Raw genomic sequence first — 19,246 nt, forward strand, 5'->3', positions numbered from 1 at the left:
CTGTTTTTCTGTACAGTGGATAATACCTCATAGGAAGTGACTTAATAAAGTTCAAGAACAATTCCTGGCTATTCATTGTTAATATAGTAAACTCTCTACTAAAACGTAACTTTTTTGTTGTTTTTAATAACATTTTTTTTTGAGGTACTGGGGCCAGGGATTAAACTCAGGACCTAATATTTGGGAAGTCAGTGCTCAACCACATCAGCTCCCTTGAGTTGGTTTTATTGTTTGTTTGTTTTCTTCTGTTTTTTTTTTTTGAAGTAGGCACTGGGAACCAAACCCAGGACCTCACATGTGGGAAGCAGGTACTCAACTGCTTGAGCCACATCCATTCCCTAAAATATAACTCTTTAAGTATAAATCTGCTTATTTCGTCCACTTCTGCAACTACAGCATGTGGATTAGAGTCTGGTACTCCAATAGTGAATCCTCAATAAATGTTAATAAATATCACAGTTATGATTAAAGGCATTCACATTCGAAATATTTTTCAGCGTTGTGAAAAAAAATTTACTCTGTCATTCTCTTCTTGGCTGCAGTTTTCAGTCTCTAAATGCAAAGTAATTTACCCTTGAATAGCAGAATTTCAGTTACTGAGATCTAGCTACATAAGTAGAATAGAGGGTTTAAGTTCTAGAAAGGAGACTCAGTGTAATATGGACTAGGAAATTTGACTTCCAATCATGAGGTTGCTTTTAGGGGCAAAACCAAAGCTCCAGATAGGAATTGGAGTGTTAGCCAAGTTAACTGGTTCAGAACAAGGGAAAAGGCTCTAGGCAGTGACTCTGTGATGTAGAAAGACCCAACTCTGATAGCATACTGGGGAGGGGAGAGGGAACACCTGAGAAAATGATATTTCTAAATTCCATCTAATGATGGATCTGATGCCATAATATATTTCCTTCAAATGCTCAGGATTGTCTCAGAAAGGAGACAAAACTGGTCCTGTATAACATTAGTATACCCATTTTATACTCTGCTGGAGAAGTAAGAAGCAGGGGGAAAGGCAGAAGTAGATAACAGTTTTCCTAAATATGGTTCATGTAAGTTAAATATTCAGATTTGAAAAAAATTGAAAAACACCCCATTTCCAGATGTGCTTTGAGATATCCACATTAAGATCATGCACCAAACATTGATTTTCATTGTATATTACTAGGGAATCTTGTCTATGTTCAATACATTTTTTTTTTTTACTTTTAATGTAGTTTTTTTTTATTGACTTTGTAATAATATTACATTAAAAAAATATATATATGAGGTCCCATTGAACCCTACCACCCCCACCCCACCTCTCCCCCCCCCAGCAACACTCCCTCCCATCATCATGACAGATCCATTGCATTTGGCAAGTACATCTCTGGGCACCCCCGCACCCCATGGTCAATGGTCCACACCATGGCCCACACTCTCCCCCATTCCATCCAGTGGGCCCTGTGAGGATTTACAATGTCCGGTGATTGCCCCTGAAGCACCATCCAGGGCAGCTCCATGTCCCAAAGACGCCTCCACCTCTCATCTCTTCCTGCCTTTCCCCATACCCATCAGCCATCATGTCCACTTTTCTCAATCCAATGCCACCTCTTCTATGTGGACATTGGATTGGTTGTGTCCATTGCACCTCTATGTCAAGAGGAGGCTCAGATTCCACATGGATGCTGGATGCAATCCTCCCACTTTCAGTTGTAATCACTCTAGGCTCCATGGTGTGGTGGTTGTCCTTCTTCAACTCCATCTTAGCTGAGTGTGGTGAGCCCAATAAGTCAGATTGTAGGTGCTGGAGTCTGTTGAGGCTCAGGACCTGGCTATCACATTGTCAGTCCAGAGATTCAAATCCCCTAAATATATCTTAAACCCCGACACTAACTGCACCTCCAGCACATTAGCATGAAAGTCTTATGAAGAGAGATCCCATCTGAGTCCAGATTCGTCACATATAAACACCAGTTCCAAAGAGGGGCCATCTGACCTGGTAGTTAACCTCATCGGCCATGACCATAACTCCCATGGGTCTCTTTAGCCCTCGAAGGAACCGATATCTGGGGGTTGTATCTGCTTTATCTGTCTCTCAGACTCTGCTCAGTTGTGTCAATACATTTTTTAAATTAATTTTTTGTCTTTTTTTAAAAAAGATACATAGATCACAAAAATGTTACATTAAAAAATATAAGAGGTTCCTTCCCATGTATCCCACATCTCCCCCCCCCCCCGCCCCCAACTCCTCTCACATCAACAATGTCTTTCATCATTGTGGCACATTCATTGCATTTGTTGAATATGTTTTGGAGCACTGCTGCACTGCATGGATTATAGTTTACATTGTGGTTTACACTCTCCGCAGTCCATTCAGTGGGATATGGCAGGAAATACAAAGCCCAGTATCCGACCCTGCAGTATCACTCAGGACAACTCCAAGTCCAGAAAATGCCCCCACATCACATCTCTTTTTCCCTCTCCTTGCCCTCAGCAACTACTGTGGTCATTGTCTCCACATCAATGATAAAATTTCTACCATTCCTAGAATCACAATAGTTCTATAGTGAAATACCAGTAAGTCCACTCTAATCCATATTTTTATTCCTCCATCCTGTGGACCCTGGGATGGTGATGTCCACTCCACCTCTAAATCAATAGGGGGCTTAGATCCCACATGTTTGATGGATGTGATTCTCCTGCTTGCAGTTCTAATACATTCTTATGGGCTATGAAGTGCAAGAGATATTAAGACCTGTTTACATTGCTTGTCTCAAATAAATGATCTAATCTCTGAAGTAAATGGGGCATGCACACAAGGAAACTGAATTCTAAGATTTACCATCCATTCTAGGAAATCATATGACTGTACACTGTTCTCTGTGTTTGTAAACATTAACAAATGTTATAAGAAATATTATAAGATACTGTATTTGGTTATTTGGCAAAGTTGTTTTTTTTTCTGTAACACTTGTTCAGAGTGTCACAGGAATACAAATTTAGAAACATATAAATAGCCAGGAGGTCATCTTTTCACTAACGGATTAGTTTTACATTTCTCAAGTAAAGCTACTTTTGTTGGAGAATCTTTCCACATACAACATTATAAAGGTACGTATCTGAACCTTCTAAAAGATTTGACATTCAAACAAAATAAGAAGCTGTGTTACATAAGGCCTCTAATACTAAAAATAAGAGTTATATCACACAAAGCTTTGCATATTATGAAAACTTAGTGTATTCTCTAGGGGAATTACTTTCTATGCTTTATAATAACATATAAAGGGATATGGGATAGGAAAAGTTATATTATTAAATTTTAAGTTATTTAAATTATAGGTTGTTAAAAGATTTATCACTAAGTCCTGATTTTAATTTACATAATTCATAGCTACTTTCAGATGTATTACTGATGAAAAATCATGATTTATTCAATCAACTGCATCTAATTTTAGAAAAGCTTTCTGTATTTTTACTGAACTGAACAATTGATATATGTGACAATTGTTGCTTGAATGTTTCTGATTAATGAATCTGGCTTTGATAGTTAAGGCTGTTTATGTAATACAAAATTTATTGTAAGTAGTATTCCATAGATTACTAAATCACATGCATTACTCCTAGTGTTTTTAAAATTCACTCTTTTGAAATAAAACATTTTTCAAAGAAAAATAAAGATTAAAATGTGAAGCTGAATAACCCTATCTGCCCAATCGAAAGATTCTCAGCTGCATTCTTTAATTTTCATCCTACTTTCCACTATTTCCTTGCTATCATCTTCCTTGTCTTCTCTATCTCTTCTTAACATCTTCCTTATCTCCTCCTTCTTTCAAATCTTTCTTCTCCCCTCTGGAAGAATCCTGCATTCCACTTCACTCCCAGGAGTGAGTGGAAACTATGTAGAACATGTGTAAAGAGAAAGACTTTTTCCTTAGCAGCATTGAGCTTGCTGCCTCTGACTCAGCACAAAGCCCATAGTGCACATCTGGGGCAAGAGAAGAAGGAAAGTGTTCCAAATATTTTTTTAGACTTGCCAAATAAAACTGGGAAATTGTTTTTTAGGATTTGGGGAAACAGGGAGGCTGTTAGCAAACTTTAAAGTATAGGAAAGTCCAACTTAAATAATAATATTATCAACCATGCATTTCCACCTCCTTACCCCACTAATTAAATTTTCCCTGATAGAAATCCAGCCATAATCACATCACCAACTAATCTTTGTAAATATCTGAAAAGAAATTTTCTTGGCTCATGAATTTTCAGGGAAAACCACTCTTCTTATTTTTCAGGATGTCAAACTTGGGACAATTTGACCCCGAATTTTATCAATCTAATTATACTATTGATAATCAGGAGCAGATATGTAGTGATCCTAATGCATATGGAAATCTTTATGGATCTGGAAAGTAAGTACTTTATATCAAGAAAATATGTTCTCATTTTAAGAAATCATAATATCATGGCAAGGGGTTCCCATAGAGAGGTTTCCTTGGGGGCAGCAAAAGCTCTCCCCAGCATTCTTCAGGTAAGTGTCCAAGAAGAAATGTCAGGAAGGGGCAGAGAAATTAATTGAGTTCTCCAAGAACATTGTTTATCTCCTAGGATCATTAAGAGGTAAATTGCTTGTCTTCCTCTTTTGAAAATATCACTCAATAGGGAGCCTGGGAATGTTGGCCCTGGAAAAACAGAAAGCATTTTCCTTTTACTTGATATTCTGCAGGACAGTGCTCAAGAAAATATTTAATTTAATTTAATATGCATTTGTTGAGTGCCTGTGTGGGTATAAGAAATTGGAAGACACTAAAAACCCAAAGATAAAGGAGAAATTCATGTTCCTTTTCCTGAAAAAGTTGAGGAATGTATGTTGAGGAGATGGACAATTAAATATGCAAGTATTATACTGTGCAAAAGAGCTATAATAGAATCAAGAAAAACATATCCAAAATATGTGAGTTCTTTGAGTTGAAAATTCAACTTGAGTTGAAAACAAAATGATTAAGAATTTACTATTTGCCCTGTGCTATTGGCAAAAATATGAGGTTTAAGGTGAGAAGAATTTGGTTGACGTTCTGGACCTTGTATATGTTGTCTTTGTGGCACTGGGAAAGAATTTCTTGACTGAGTGTCTTGATCTAAGAAATAAGGGCATTAATAATACCCTTTTCATGGAATTGTCATGAAGAACAAATGTGATAATTTACTTTCATAAAATTCGACTTTCATAATTAACATTTACTGAGCTCTTACTATGTGTTAGGAAAATGTTCTGAATTTTATATAAATTAAAATGTTGGATCCCCTAAACAACCCTCTGAGGTAGTACTTTTTGTATGAGAAACTTGAGACACGGAGAAATTAAGAACTTCCCAAGATCATGTAGCTAGTAAGAAATGGGGTTAGGATTTTAGCATTAAGTTGTTTGATTAGGCCCATAACTAGTGTATACATATAATATGTCAAACCAAGATAGTTTTGAGAGTAAAATAGGTGCTATTAATAATAATGGTGAGACAATAGGAATAAACTGGACCATTTTGGGCAAACTCGATATACAGTCTGTGTATCATCCCAACAAGTTATATAATAAATATTTCAAATTTAATAATTCTTAAAGGTTTTTGTTTGTTGGTTTGGTTTGGTTTGGTCTGGTTTTTTAACACAGAAAAGTACCTTAAGCTCCAGGTGGAAAGATGAAAAGACACAATAAATACATTAGGCAGTGGGAGTCTTTTGTTCCAACTATTCTCAGGAAACTATGGATACAGTTTTCATTGACTGATCACTTCTACAGACATAAGCAGATAGATGCTGCATTCACAAACTGCTTTCTAGGTACTCCTGCTGAACCACTACTCTTGGGAGATAAGGAAAGGGATTGGTGTGCAATGTTTTTAAAACTGGCAAAGTTAAATAATCTTGAATTTTATTTCATTCTTGTCCCCATTCTTTTTTTTCCAACATCAGTCAGGCTGCCTTCAATACTTAAATATTTCTTGAAGTGGAAAACAATCTCTCTCTCTCTCACAGTAAGATGCTTATATATATATCTGTAAACAAATTAAAATGTTTTCAAATTTTTTTATAAGAAAAATGGGGGAAAAATAAGACTGTTTAGAAATAGCTCAAACATTGTGGAATCCAAGAACAGAAAGAGAACTTGATTTTGCTTCATTTATGATTTATATTTTGGAAGTAGTTATCTAGGTCAAGAAGCAAAAGGAAAGTGTTTTAGGTAGAGGAAGTAGTGAGAACATTATGGTATTTATTACAGGATGGTCATTCAAAATATACCACCCACTTGAGAGCTATCTAATATAATTTTTCAACTGTTCTGTTCTGTAGAAATGAACCAGCTGCCCTGAACCTTCTGTTTCTTTCCTTCATTCTCTTCTCCAGAAGGGATAAGCACTTGGGTAGCATCTGTGGTCTACATTTTTCAGACTAAATTGATGAAAGTCCAATAAGAGAGACAAAGATTTCTTCTTAAGCAGGAATTCATGGACCATAACTTCTCTCCCTACTCCACTGGCCTCAATTTTCTTTCTCCATTTGATTAAACATATCAGCAATAGCCAGTAATCAAGAAAGCAAATATATGGAAATTAATAGCCAAATGAGGAAAATTCTTGATTATATTGTATCAAATTGATGGCCTAGCCTGCTTCAGATGCTTAGCATTTAATTCCAAGTCCTGATTTGAATGTGGTAACATTTAAATTCCAACCCACACTGCAAGTCTTAGGAATTGGGAAAGAGCACATTAGCTGTTGTAGTTTTATGAGGTACATAAAATATGGAGTCAGGTCAATGATTTACCAGTGTACATCAAATGAACTCCAGAGATTTGATCTTTTATTTATACAGTGAATAATGTCAATTAAAATATACTCCAAATTAGAGTAAGATGCTGATCATCTTAGCAGAACACATAGGATATTCCAGAGGACAGCTATACTCAATTTCTCTCTCTCTCTTTTCTCCTACATATATTGAAGCATGTTTTAAAAGGCTCATTCAGTTCAGTGACACACAGATCTGAAAGCTAGTTGTGCTTACCAAGAAAATGAAGATATATGTGTGTGTGTATGTTTCTATATGTTTAATAAAACAAAAACAAGGTTTTATTTTTGAATGAATAAAGAAGAAATTTCCTGTTTTAAAAAGTCTTAACTATCCAATCATTCAGATAGGGAATATTTCCAACCATCTGTAGCCAGAAGCTATATATTTCCACTATATTTTCCAGTTTTTTAAAGTAGGAAATATATTTAAATTATTTGGAGAAAGAAACAGATCTTGTAAACAGATAAGAACAACTGAAAAACTCCTTTTGACTATTTTAGCAGGAATTTGACAGAACTACTGAATCATTAGCTTTTCTGAACCTCCATACCTCATCTTTCTCTGGTATTTCAAATGAAGTACAGGGCATTTCTGTACTCCCAGATGAACCAGCTAGGACTTGGGGGTGCTGCACAAGCCAAAACCTCATTGCCCAATCCCCTGACCAAGGCTGCAATAGAAATGACCCCATATATAAAGTTTGGTCTTGCCAAGGGCAGTTAGAATGCCTGATTTTACTGTCTTGATTTGAGACTAACATTGATAAAATGTTTTTGTGAGTCTAGACAAATTTTTCTTTTTTTTTTTTTAACCAACAGGACGTTTTTGTTGTGAAACCTGTCATTCTATGTTCTTATGCTGTTTCAGGTGGGGGTATTACAAATGCTGAAAACTTTTGTAGCCTCACCTCAGGTTCCTTGAGGGATACAATTGTCACCTGATTGAAAGAAGTATAGATACACTTGAATATGAGTTCAAATATATGAATAGACTTAAAATGAATTTTACTTATTTGGTGGTTAATTCCTTATTACCTGAATTACACTCTTTCTATGACACGGGGTTGAGCTCACATCCTGTACTCCCCCAGAGTCAGTTGAAAAGGGAAAACAGTTTGAGCTGACTATCATGATATATGACCAAACCTACATTTTTGGAAAAAACAAACTCTAATAAAATCTGCGAATACAATCTGTAGTTACTAATTATGCATCAGGACACCTAAGGTTGTCTTTGTGCAACAAACTTATCTCTATTCATAAGAATAATTATAACTTTGTCTCCTAACAAGACATCTTCCATATTTACATTGGAAGGAGGACGTTAAGTTTAGTAACCCAGATACAGGGAAAGAATATTTTCCTGTCTTGAGCCTGTGCTGTATCTTAATACAATACTTATAAGAAAAGATGAGCCTCTGAGACTTAGCTAGAGTTTTATAACCCTAGGTATGAGTGGTGAATAGGAGAATATTGAAGAATTAATGAACATACAGAAGATTTTATATGGGTCAGGTTTTGGCCATTGCTTTATGGCTCTAAGATAGCAATCCTTGTATGAGTATGGTGGGGACTATACATGTAGGATGACACAGGACTGGTGGGATGCTGTGGAAAAGGGTTTGGGTATTGAGGGAAAACCAAAATCAGAAAAAGCTAAAGATCATTGGTACAGAAGAAGTTAGAAACAATAGGCCCCCTATTAATGTTGGTTTTCCTTGAGGAAGTGTTAGATTTGGAGAAAACTATTATAAACATGGAAGATACTACCCCACTCTGTGTGTGTGTGTGTGTGTGTGTGTGTGGAAGGTGTCTAGAGTTTTTCAGTGTGATTCTTAGGAAGGAAAGAGCATGCAAATATTTACTTAATGCCCAACACTGTTCTATGTGTTTTACCAATTTTAGCAAATTTAATACACAACAATCCTATGGGTCCAGGCTGCTTATGAAAGCTTCCCTACCACTTGGGCCATATGATCCAGCAGATCCAATGGTGCTGGAAGTTTCAGTGACAAATAGAGATGCTGTCTGGATCCTTTGGCAGACCCCTATAGAAAAATCACAATGCAGACCCTTAGGATTTTGGAGCAAGGCCCTGCCATCCTCTGCAGATAACTACTCTCCTTTTGAAAAACAACTTTTGGCCTGCTACTGGGCTTCAATAGAGATTGAATTCTTAACCATGGGTCATCAAGTTACCATGAGATCTGAGTTGCCTGTCATGAATTGGGTGTTGTCTGACCCACCAAACCATAATGTTGGGTGTGTACAGCAGCACTCTATAATAAAGTGGAAGTGGAAAATACGAGATAGGGCTTGAGCAGGTCATGAAGGCACAATTAAGTTACACGAGGAAGTAGCCCAAATGCCCATGGTCATCACCCCTGCCATGTTACCTTCTCTTTTCCAGCCCACAACTTTGTCCTCTTAAGGAGTCCCTTACAATTAGTTGACTGAGGAAGAGAAAACTCAGGCCTAGTTTGCAGGTGGTTCTGCCCTATATGTAGGTACCACCCCAAAGTGAGCAGCTGCAATACTGCTGCCCTTTTCTGGGACATCCCTGAAGGACAGTGGTGAGGGCAAATCCTCCTAGTGGGCAGAATTTCGAGCAGTGTGCCTTGTTATTCATTTTGCTTGGAAGAAGAAATGGCCAGAGGTGCATTGGTACACAGATTCACGGGCTGTTGCCAATGTTTTGGATGGATGGTTGGACTTGGAAGGAACATGATTTGAAAATTGGTGACAAAGAGGTCTGGGGAAGAGGTATGTGGATAGACCTTTCTGAGTGGGCAAAAAACATGAAAATATTTGTGGCCCATGTGAATGCTTACAAGAGGGTGACTTCAGCAAAGGAAAATTTTAAGAATCAAGTGGATAAGATGATCCCCTCAGTGGCTAATGCTCAGCCTCTTTCCCCAGCCCTCACATTGCCCAATGGGCTCATGAACAAAGTGACCATGGAGGTAGGGATGGAGGTTATATGTGGGCTCAGCAACATGAACTTCCCCTCACCACAGCTGACTTGGCAACAGCCACTGCTGAGTAACCAATCTGCCAGCAGCAGAGACCCTCACTCTGCCTCTGATGTGGTGCCAGTTCCCTGAGGTGGTCACTTTGCTACCTGGTGCCAGGTGGATTACATTGGACCACTTCCACCATGGAAGGGGCAGCAATTTTTAAAAACTGGATATCGGTTTGATTCCCTGCATGGAATGCCTTTTTCAAAACTACCATCTGTGGACTTAACAAATATCTCATATACCCCCATGGCACTTCACACAGCATTGCTTCTGATTAAGGAACCCATTTAACAGCAAATGATATGGAAGGAATTGGCACATGCCCAGGAAATTTCCAGGACTTACCATGTTCCCCATCATCCTGAAGCAGCGAGATTGATAGAATGGTGGAATGGCCTTTTGAAGACTCAATTCCAGTGCCAACTAGGTAGCAATACCTTGCAGGGATGAAGCAATGTTTTCCAGGAAGTTGTGTATGCTCTAAATCAGCACCCACTCTATAGTGCTGTTTCTCCCATAGCCAGGATTCATGGGTCCAGGAATCAAGGGGTGGATATGGGAGTGACACCACTCACTATTACCTCTAGTGACCCACTAGGAAAATTTTTGCTTCCTGTCCCTGCAACCTTAAGCTCTGCTGGTCTACAGGTCTTAATTCCAAAAGAAGGAGTGCAGCCACCAGGGAATACAACAATGATTCCACTGAACTGGAAGTTAAGACTGCTACCTGCCCACTTTGGGCTCCTCTTACCTCTGAATCGATAGACAAAGAAGGGAATTACTGTACTGGCTTGAGTGGTTAATCCTGGCTATCAAGGGGAAATAGGACTGCATCTACATATTGAGGGTAAAGAAGAGTTTGCCTGGAAAACATGAGATCCTCAAGGGTGTCTCCTAGTTCTGCCATGCCCTGTGATTAAAGTCAGTGGAGAATTGCAAAACCCCAATCCAAGCAGGACTAACAATGGCCCAGATACTTCAGAAATGAAAGTTTGGGTCACCCCATCAGGAAAGAACCATGGCCAACTGAAGTGCTTGCTGAGGATAACAGGAACATGGAATGGGTAGTGGAAGAAGGTAGTGATAAATATGAACTTTGATCATGTGGCCAGTTACAGAAATGAGGACTGTAATAGTCATAAATCTTTCTTCCTTATTTCATTATGAGTATGATTATGTATGTGTTGAAATGAATTTTTTTGTTTTCTTCCCCAACATTTCCCCTTATCATATGGCAAGTTGTATAAGTTTCATGTCATGATATTTAAGGATGTCAAGTTTAAGAGTGAATATTACCCAAGGACCTGAATGCTATTTGGAAGGGAATTAATGCATTTCCAGTTTTACGCAGAAGAGTTGAACATAGTTAGGCAGATACATACATATATGTATATATAAACACACATACATACATACTCACACACACATATACATACATACATACTATTGTTTTTACCTAGAGACTAAGTATGGTTTAAGGTAATGTGTATCATTGCTGAGTTGACAAGGGGTGGACTGTGATGGTTAGGCTAATGTGTCAACTTGGCCAGGTAACTGAGCCCAGTTGTTTGGTCAAGCAAGCACTGGCCTAATTGTAATACAAGGACATTTATGGGCTTTAGTCATCAGTGAATTTACTGCATAGATGACTGATTATGTCTACGATCAACCAGAGAGATTACCATCAGCAATAAGTGACATGTTATCCAATCAGTTAAATGCCTTAAAAGGGGAAATGATTTCAGCATTCAGAGACAATTTTCCAGCTTGTCTTTGGACAACCAATGTCTCCCAGAAACTCATCAAGGACTTTCACTGGACTTTCGTCAGAGCCCCTGGATTGTAACTTGCCTGCCGAACCTGGATTTGTGCATCCCCATGACCATGTAAAAGATTCTTACAAAATATCATACTTTTTACAGATACTTCCTGTTAATTCTGTTCCCTAGAGAACCCTGACTAATACAGTCCTATTATTTTCATTCTACAAATGAGAAAACTGAGGCACTGAGCATGAATTAATTTGCATGAAATTTAATTTGCATTAAAAACCCAGATTTGAATTCAGGTTTTCTGATTCCAGAGGTCAGTTATCTAATCAAGTTCTCTACTTCCTTCAGGATAAACTCTAATGGGTTATCATTGCAGACAGGAATGTAACTCCTCAGAGATGAGAAGTGAAAGAAGGAAAATATAACCAAAAATGTTGCTGATTGTTTTTAAGGAGACTTTCATAGATTCCCCACAGTTGCTTGAAGTGGAAGAAGAGGTGTTCACTTAACTTAAACTAGTGTTTAAGTCCTACCAGTCAGGAGCCCAGTGTTTCTTTCAGTGTAATTGAGTTGGTATTTGTTCCATCTGGACTAATGTGCAGAGTTAGAAATCATCACATCAGTATTTACCTCTTCATAGAGCTAACTAAGATGTGATCTGTGGCACTTTAAGATTATTTATGAATTCCTTGAAGATTATGTTTGTTAACTGGTCTGTTCCTGTGGATGTGATACCCTTTGATTGTATTAGATTCTGCTGAGATGTCTTTGATTAAATTGTGTTAAGATTAGAGCTTTGATTCAACCACATCAGTAGGGCATGACTCAGGGGTGAGTCCTTGCACCCTTGGTGGGCTGATATAAATGGACACTTAAGTCAATGATATAAAGATAATAATAATCGGATTGGTTAGGGAAAAAATACTTTGTTTAGTAGTAATATTTTGACAATGCTCTTTAATCATTAGTTAAAAAGGTTTAAAAACAATGCAAGTTACTGGTGGTAAGGTGAGATGTTATATATGTTTGTTTGATGTTATATATGTTTGTTTTGTAAGTTCACAACTATTATACATTTATTGTTTATGTATGAGTGATGTATTTCAATAAATTTAAAAATTAAAAAAAAAAGATACACAGAAGAAGATACAGAAGAAGAGAGAACTTGGTCATTTTGGTCCTGCCATGTGGCAGAAAAGAGAAGGCTCAAACAGCTTGTCTCTCTGGGAAGAGAGACAAACCCTATACCAGCCTTCAGCTGAGATCAGAAGAAGCTGGGCCCATGGAGCCTTAAGAGGAAGAAGGAAGTGGAGACCAGGCAGAGGTTGCTCACCATCTTGCTCCAACACATGACACAGATTTTGATGAGGAAGTAACCTTGAGTTGGACTCTTTAGGGCCTTGTAACTATAAGCTTCTACCCCTAATAAATAACCTTTATAAAAACCAACAGATTTCTGGTACTTTGCATTAATACTTCTTTGGCTGACTAATACATGATCCATGAGAGGAGGAATACTTATTAGTAAACTTCTATTTACTATATAGATATGATAAAACGTTTAACATCCTCACTGTTGGACACCAATCTGACTCATGCAATTGCCTTTAATATGTTATTAATTCAGGGTTACATGTTTATGAGAGCAATTATTAAAGTTTCCAGTCCCATTCACTCTGAATTTTTTTCATCATAGGCTATTGTAGGTTTGATAGATGTTGAAAGATATTTAGTAAAAAATAAGACCACAGGACATGGAGTTAAGAATAGGTTCTAGAAATATAGCTAAAATTATGTTTACATATAGAAAGTTTGGGGAAAAGACCTAAAACAAGGGGGTTGGGTTCTTCACCGCACTTGATATGTGGGACTGTGGACTAATAATGTGATTATTTTGGTACTGTATGGGTTTTGTTCACTGAGATGTAGTGTTAAATGATATGGCCAATACATTCAAAGTCAAAGATGATGAGATTTTTTTTTTAAAGCTGATTTTATTTTAGATAGTCACAGAGGGCGTTTTAGTCTGCTAGGCTGTCAAAGGCAACATACCAAAAAATGGGTTGGCTTTTACAATGTGATTTATTAGCTTATAGGCTTACATTTTTGAAGTTGAGAAAAATGCCCAAATCAAGGCATCACTAGGAGATACTTTCTCCCCAAATACTAGCTGCTGGCAATCCTGGAGTCCTCTGTCACATGGCAAGGTACATGGCAGCATCTGCTGGTGTCTGCCTTCTCTTCCAGGTTTCATTGCTTTCAGCTTCTGGCTTCCATGGCTTTCTCACTGTCACTCTCTCTCTATTCATCTCATTTATAAAGGACTCCAGTAAAAGGATTAAAACCCACCCTGGGCCATGCCCTAACTGAAGCAACCTAATCAAAATGTCTATGCATAATAGTTTTATACCCACAGTAATGGACTAGCTTCAAGAACATGATTTTCTGGGATCCATACAGCTTCAAGCCATCACAGAGGGTGAACAAAGTAATTTTTATAAAAAGAATTTTGGGGTTTCCTTTAAAGGATACAATTAAAAATTTTTTCTTTCTTAGATAGATAAATGGGGCAATTTTAATATTTTGCCCCATTATAACAAGAGTGACTGTCGGCATAGGTCAAGATCCCAATGAGGAAGTATTGCTAAGTGAGGGAGCAAAAAGGGGTGGAGAAGCTTTAAAGGATGGAATTTAAAGGTGATGGGCAGCTGTTTTTTTTTTTTTCCTTATTTGTAAAAATGTGTCTTTTTTCATGGTGAGGGGGGCTTATTCAAATTAGCCACCCATGCTAAGTCCCTTCAGCAAGGTTGATTTGCAAGGAATACTTGTAAAACCTGATTCTTCATTATGTTTCCTCAAGCCTGGTTAGTAGTAACTGGGTATGGGTAATGGAGAGGCCAGACCAATATATCAATAACACTGTCTTGTTTAGACACTAGTCCTTTGAGTCATCTCTATTTACCCCTTTTATTATTTTACAAATGCTTATATGAAAAATATGTATTTGGGGGATTTTATCAACCAACATATTCAGATATTTCTTTATAATTTTTTCTCCCAGCACCCACTTTGCTGGGAAAAAAAACACAACTAGTAATATGCCACAAGGCTTAAAGAACAATAACAGTAATTAGTCGTGTGTTGTGTAGGGTTCAAGAAGTATTATACTAGGTGTCTGGTCTAAGTGAGGTTATGGTTGAATGATTGCTTGTATAAATCTCTCCCTATCTCTCTAGCTTTATTTTATAAAATTGATTATTTTCTTGTCAGGATTACTCAAATATAAGAATTTGAGTATGTTATCATTCTTAGTCTGTCTTAGTTTGCCAGGGTTGTTATAACAAATAACACAGAATGAGTTGGCTTAAAGAACAGCAATTTATAGCTCATGGTTTTGGAAGCTAGAAGTCCAAACTCAAGGTATTGGCAAGCCATGCTTTTCTGAAGTCGATAAGTGTTCTGGAGGTGGCTTGCTGGCAATCGATCTCCGCCTTCATCACTGGTGGTCCATCTCCTTTGATCTTCTGTAGTTTCTACTTCTGTGCTCCTATTCCCTTTGCTCATAATGACTCCAGTCATAGAGGAGTAAGGCCCACTATAACTCAAGTTGAGCTTATCTTGCTAGAATTGTCAAAGTGCCTAGTCACAAATGAGTTCACTTCCACAGGACCAAGAGTTAGGGCATGAGCATGATTTGGATATGATCTACTCCCCAATAGACTCATATTAAGATTAAGGTTGGAAGGAAAATATGAAAATCCCTTTTGTAAATATTTTAGGATAAAAAGATGGCAGGGAGGTACAATGTACAGAAGCTTGGACTGTACTTTTAGCTTAATCTAAGTAGTTTTAATAGAAGAAACCTAATCATGTTAACGGGCAACTCCTTATGTCTCTTCCCCTTCCTCCTGGTAAAAACAATTCAAAATGAACAATTAACTTCATATACTTTATCATCCATTTTTCTTCTTTCATTTCTCTAGCTCTAGCAAGAAGTTATTTACAATTTTCCCCCAATTTTCTCACAAAATGGTAAAACAAAACAAAAACATGGTATAGGAGGAGTTGAAACATCAGGCACATTTCAAAAGTGAAATACTAAAGTCAGCTACAGAATACGTTTAGCTAGGTACTCAAAGATCATTTGAAAGGCAACAATTCTCTAGAAATGTCCAGAATTAGAAAGTCTCTTTATTTAAGGACAACAGTTTATGTGTTTATTTTTTCCTATGAATTGACTATAATATTAAAAATGTGATTTTTATTTGCTGATTCCATATATGTATAGAAATTTCAAAATTGTGATTGTCCCTGAAAGACATTGAAAAGGGATCATTGAAAACAGGTAGAAGACTGCTCAGAAAATTTCAGTTTGACACCCAATATGAACAATTTTATCATATGATATTGAGCAAGTCAGCAAGTCATTTGATCTCTATGAAACTATTTCTTTTTGTAAAATGGAATTAAAAATACAGTTTTTACATTACAGTGTTTTGACTAAGTGAGAAAATATGAGGGAAAGTGTCTGGTACATTGTACTTGCTCAATAAATATTAGTTTATGGATCATTCATACTCATAAACACTAGGTGATTTCATAAAATGCAAATTCTATTTTCATTCCTTCATTTGCCCTGATATTCCTTTGTTAGATGTTGTCTTAATTTGCCACAGGGCTGTTGATGCAAAGTACCAGAAATGGGTTGACTTTTATAAAGGAGATTTATTTGGGATAAAAGCTTACAGTTTTGAGGCCATGAAATGCCCAAATAAAAGCACAATTAGAGATACTTTCTCACCAATATCAGCTACTGATAATTCTAGCATCCTGCCACATAATGATTAGGCATATAGCAGGGCTCATCTCTTGAGCTGCCCTGTGGGTCCAGTGTCTTGGGGTCTTTGTGCTTAAGCCTTGGCTGCTAGTGATCCTAAGTCCTTTCTAACATTGCAAGGCCAAAAAAATGGCAGCTTCCTTTCTTACTGTGTGTCCTCTCTTTCCGTGTCTCCATCTATATCAGACCCAGTGACACAGTAAGAAGAAGGAGACCTAAGCTGGCTCATGCTTAAAAGACATAGTCCAATCATAACTCCTAAATCTATCATATCAAGTAATCTAATCAAAGGCCCCTCAGGCTGAATTTGATGCAGTCAAAGGGCCCTACATCCATAGGAATGGATTAGCTCAAGAACATAATCTTTTTTGAGATTCATGAAATTCAAATTTTCACAGATGTATGACTACCAATATTTTTCTTTTTTCTAGCCAACAAGCAAGTGAGCAGCCACAGCCTGCCTCTTTTGTTCCACCAGGGATGCTTATGTCATCAGGTTACACAGGACAATTTTTTCAGCCAGAAACCAACTCAGATTCTTATTCACAATCTTCTTACATTGACAGTTTTGATGAAGAGCCTCCTTTGCTAGAAGATAAGTTATGAAAGTGTTATTAATGTGTTTATAGCCTGAAGAATCATAACAATAATCAGTCCCTAATGTGTGCTGTCAGCATGCTATGTACCATGCTTTACATGTCATTACTCCACATATAAATAAGGTTCTGCCAGATCAGGAAATCCAAACCATTGGAAGTTTTTGCATGTTTCTGTGGGGGAAATTGGTAGTAGATATATATAACTGCTGTAATATTGCTGCTGTTACAAAGTGTGTCTTCACTGTTTCTTAAATTTGAACTTCCTGGCTATGCCTACACAATGGGGAAGATAACTTTTAGCAGAGTGGTCATATCAAAGTTTACCCCATCCCACCTCAGTTTATGAAGTATCTTGTAACAGCATGTTTCAAGTCAGAATTTTCAGCTGTTTGTCTAGGGGTATAAAGTAAGCGAGAGTGGGTAGTTTCTCAACTTAATTTTGTTTTGTTGTTGTTGTCATGGAGGTAAGTTTTTTTCTTCCCTGACTCATATGAGCTCTCTCATCTCAGCAAGACATGACTCTGTGGGAAAGAATATGATTCCATTTATTAGCACTACTGGTGACAAGAAAATCTGGGATCCTGGGAATAGAAGGTCCTTAGGTGATTTCTGGGATGTCCCATTCATTGATTTTTGTATTTCCAGACACTCTATCTCTGCTGGTGCAAAAGATTAGGTGCTAGAAAACTAAAACGTAAGTAGATTTAAATTTGAAAGGCAAGGAGAAGTATTCACAAGTTAACTACTCTCCCAGTTACTTTCTAGGAAGTCAAGTGAAAAAGACTAGATTAAAATTCTCAGTATTTTACATCTAAAGTTCATTGTTTGCCTTGTGTGAACACAGCCAGCTACCTCACATTAAAATAGTCTTCTTCCCTTTTCTTAAGCATTTTTTAAATGACAGCTATAAATCAGTCAAAGAAAGACAGGATATAATATAATAGATTTCTTGGTTCTTTAGAAGCCGTTAAGTTTTTGGACCAATTATGTTTAACTAATTCATTTTATTTTTCATCTGAAGTTAATGGCCAACACCTAAAGTTATAAACTATTATCATATATTTTCCTTGAATCCATTCCACTAACATCTCTGTGTTTTAAAACAATTACATATTGTTAGTTATAAAATATTATAAAATTACTTTTATAATTAGAAGCCATATTGTTATCTAATTATAAAAGTAATTGATATTCAGTATAGAAAATATGGAAAATATAGAAACATAAATAAAAATATAAAAGTATATAAAATATATTAAAAAAAAACCCTAAAATCCTGTCTCCAAGATATGACCACCTTTAACAATTTTATATATTTCCTTCTAGCCTTTATTTTTCTATGAATGTATATATTTACACAAACATATGTATTAAACATTAAATAATATTTTTATGCACATGTATATTACAAACAAAAGTAGGCTCATCTATACATGTAAAGTTTTGGATTTTTTCAATTACATTATTTCATGATCTTTTCTATATATGCATTCTTTGTAGTCATTGACTATTATTTGAAAACATGATATACAATGACTTCATAAGAGCTTGTCATATTTATAAAGTACCATAAATTAAACACACTCTGAAGATTATTCCTTATAATAAGCAATGTAAGCAATGTTTTAGTGAACATTGCAATAAATATGTGCCACGTCTGTCCTTAGGATGGATCTATAACTTTGATTATTGGATCAAATGTACTTACGGTGTCAATTTTTTTTAGGAAGTACCAGGGATTGAACCCAGGACCTTGCACATGGGAAGCAGGCCTTCAACCACTGAGCTACATCCACTCCCCAATGAGAGCTGGCTTTTTTTTCTTTTATCATAGTCTTTTTTAAAAATCACATTTAAATAAATTTTAAGATACTTTAGTTTACATAAATGTTACATAAAAAATATAGGAGTTTCTCATATGCCCCATTTCCTACCCCTCCCATACTTTCCCACATTAACAAAATCCTTCATTGGTGTGGTACATTTGTTACAGTTGCTGAACACATATTAAAGCATTGCCACTAACTGTGGATTATAGTTTACATTATAGTTTGCTTTGTCCTGTGCAATTTTGTACGTTATGGCAGAAAATATATAATGGCCTGTATCCATCAGTGCAGCATCATGCAGGATAATTCCAATGTCCTGAAAATGCCCTCACGTTACACCTATTTTTCCCTCTCCCTGCCTTTAGAACCTA

At 36.7% G+C, this 19,246-nt stretch overlaps 1 protein-coding gene across 1 annotated transcript; it reads left to right on the forward strand.

Annotated features, from left to right (window-relative positions):
* The first annotated feature begins 2,979 nt into the window (after positions 1–2,979).
* On the forward strand, positions 2,980–18,067 carry LOC139439491 (protein YIPF7-like). The gene is made up of 3 exons (XM_071216672.1): positions 2,980–3,087; positions 4,266–4,382; positions 16,879–18,067. The coding sequence occupies exons 2-3, from the start codon at positions 4,267–4,269 to the stop codon at positions 17,051–17,053; spliced, it is 291 nt and encodes a 96-aa protein (XP_071072773.1). The 5' UTR covers positions 2,980–3,087; position 4,266; the 3' UTR covers positions 17,054–18,067.
* Positions 18,068–19,246: the final 1,179 nt, after the last annotated feature.

Source organism: Dasypus novemcinctus, chromosome 1 (genome assembly GCF_030445035.2).
Source record: "Dasypus novemcinctus isolate mDasNov1 chromosome 1, mDasNov1.1.hap2, whole genome shotgun sequence".
In the NCBI taxonomy this organism is placed as follows: Eukaryota; Metazoa; Chordata; class Mammalia; order Cingulata; family Dasypodidae; genus Dasypus; species Dasypus novemcinctus.

Excerpts from the sequence above, each read along its gene's own strand:
- LOC139439491 (XM_071216672.1), top strand. The coding sequence starts at position 4,267 with ATGTCAAACTTGGGACAATTTGACCCCGAATTTTATCAATCTAATTAT. Across the intron at positions 4,383-16,878 it reads AATCTTTATGGATCTGGAAA|CCAACAAGCAAGTGAGCAGC; the intron begins GTAAGTACTTTA and ends TCTTTTTTCTAG.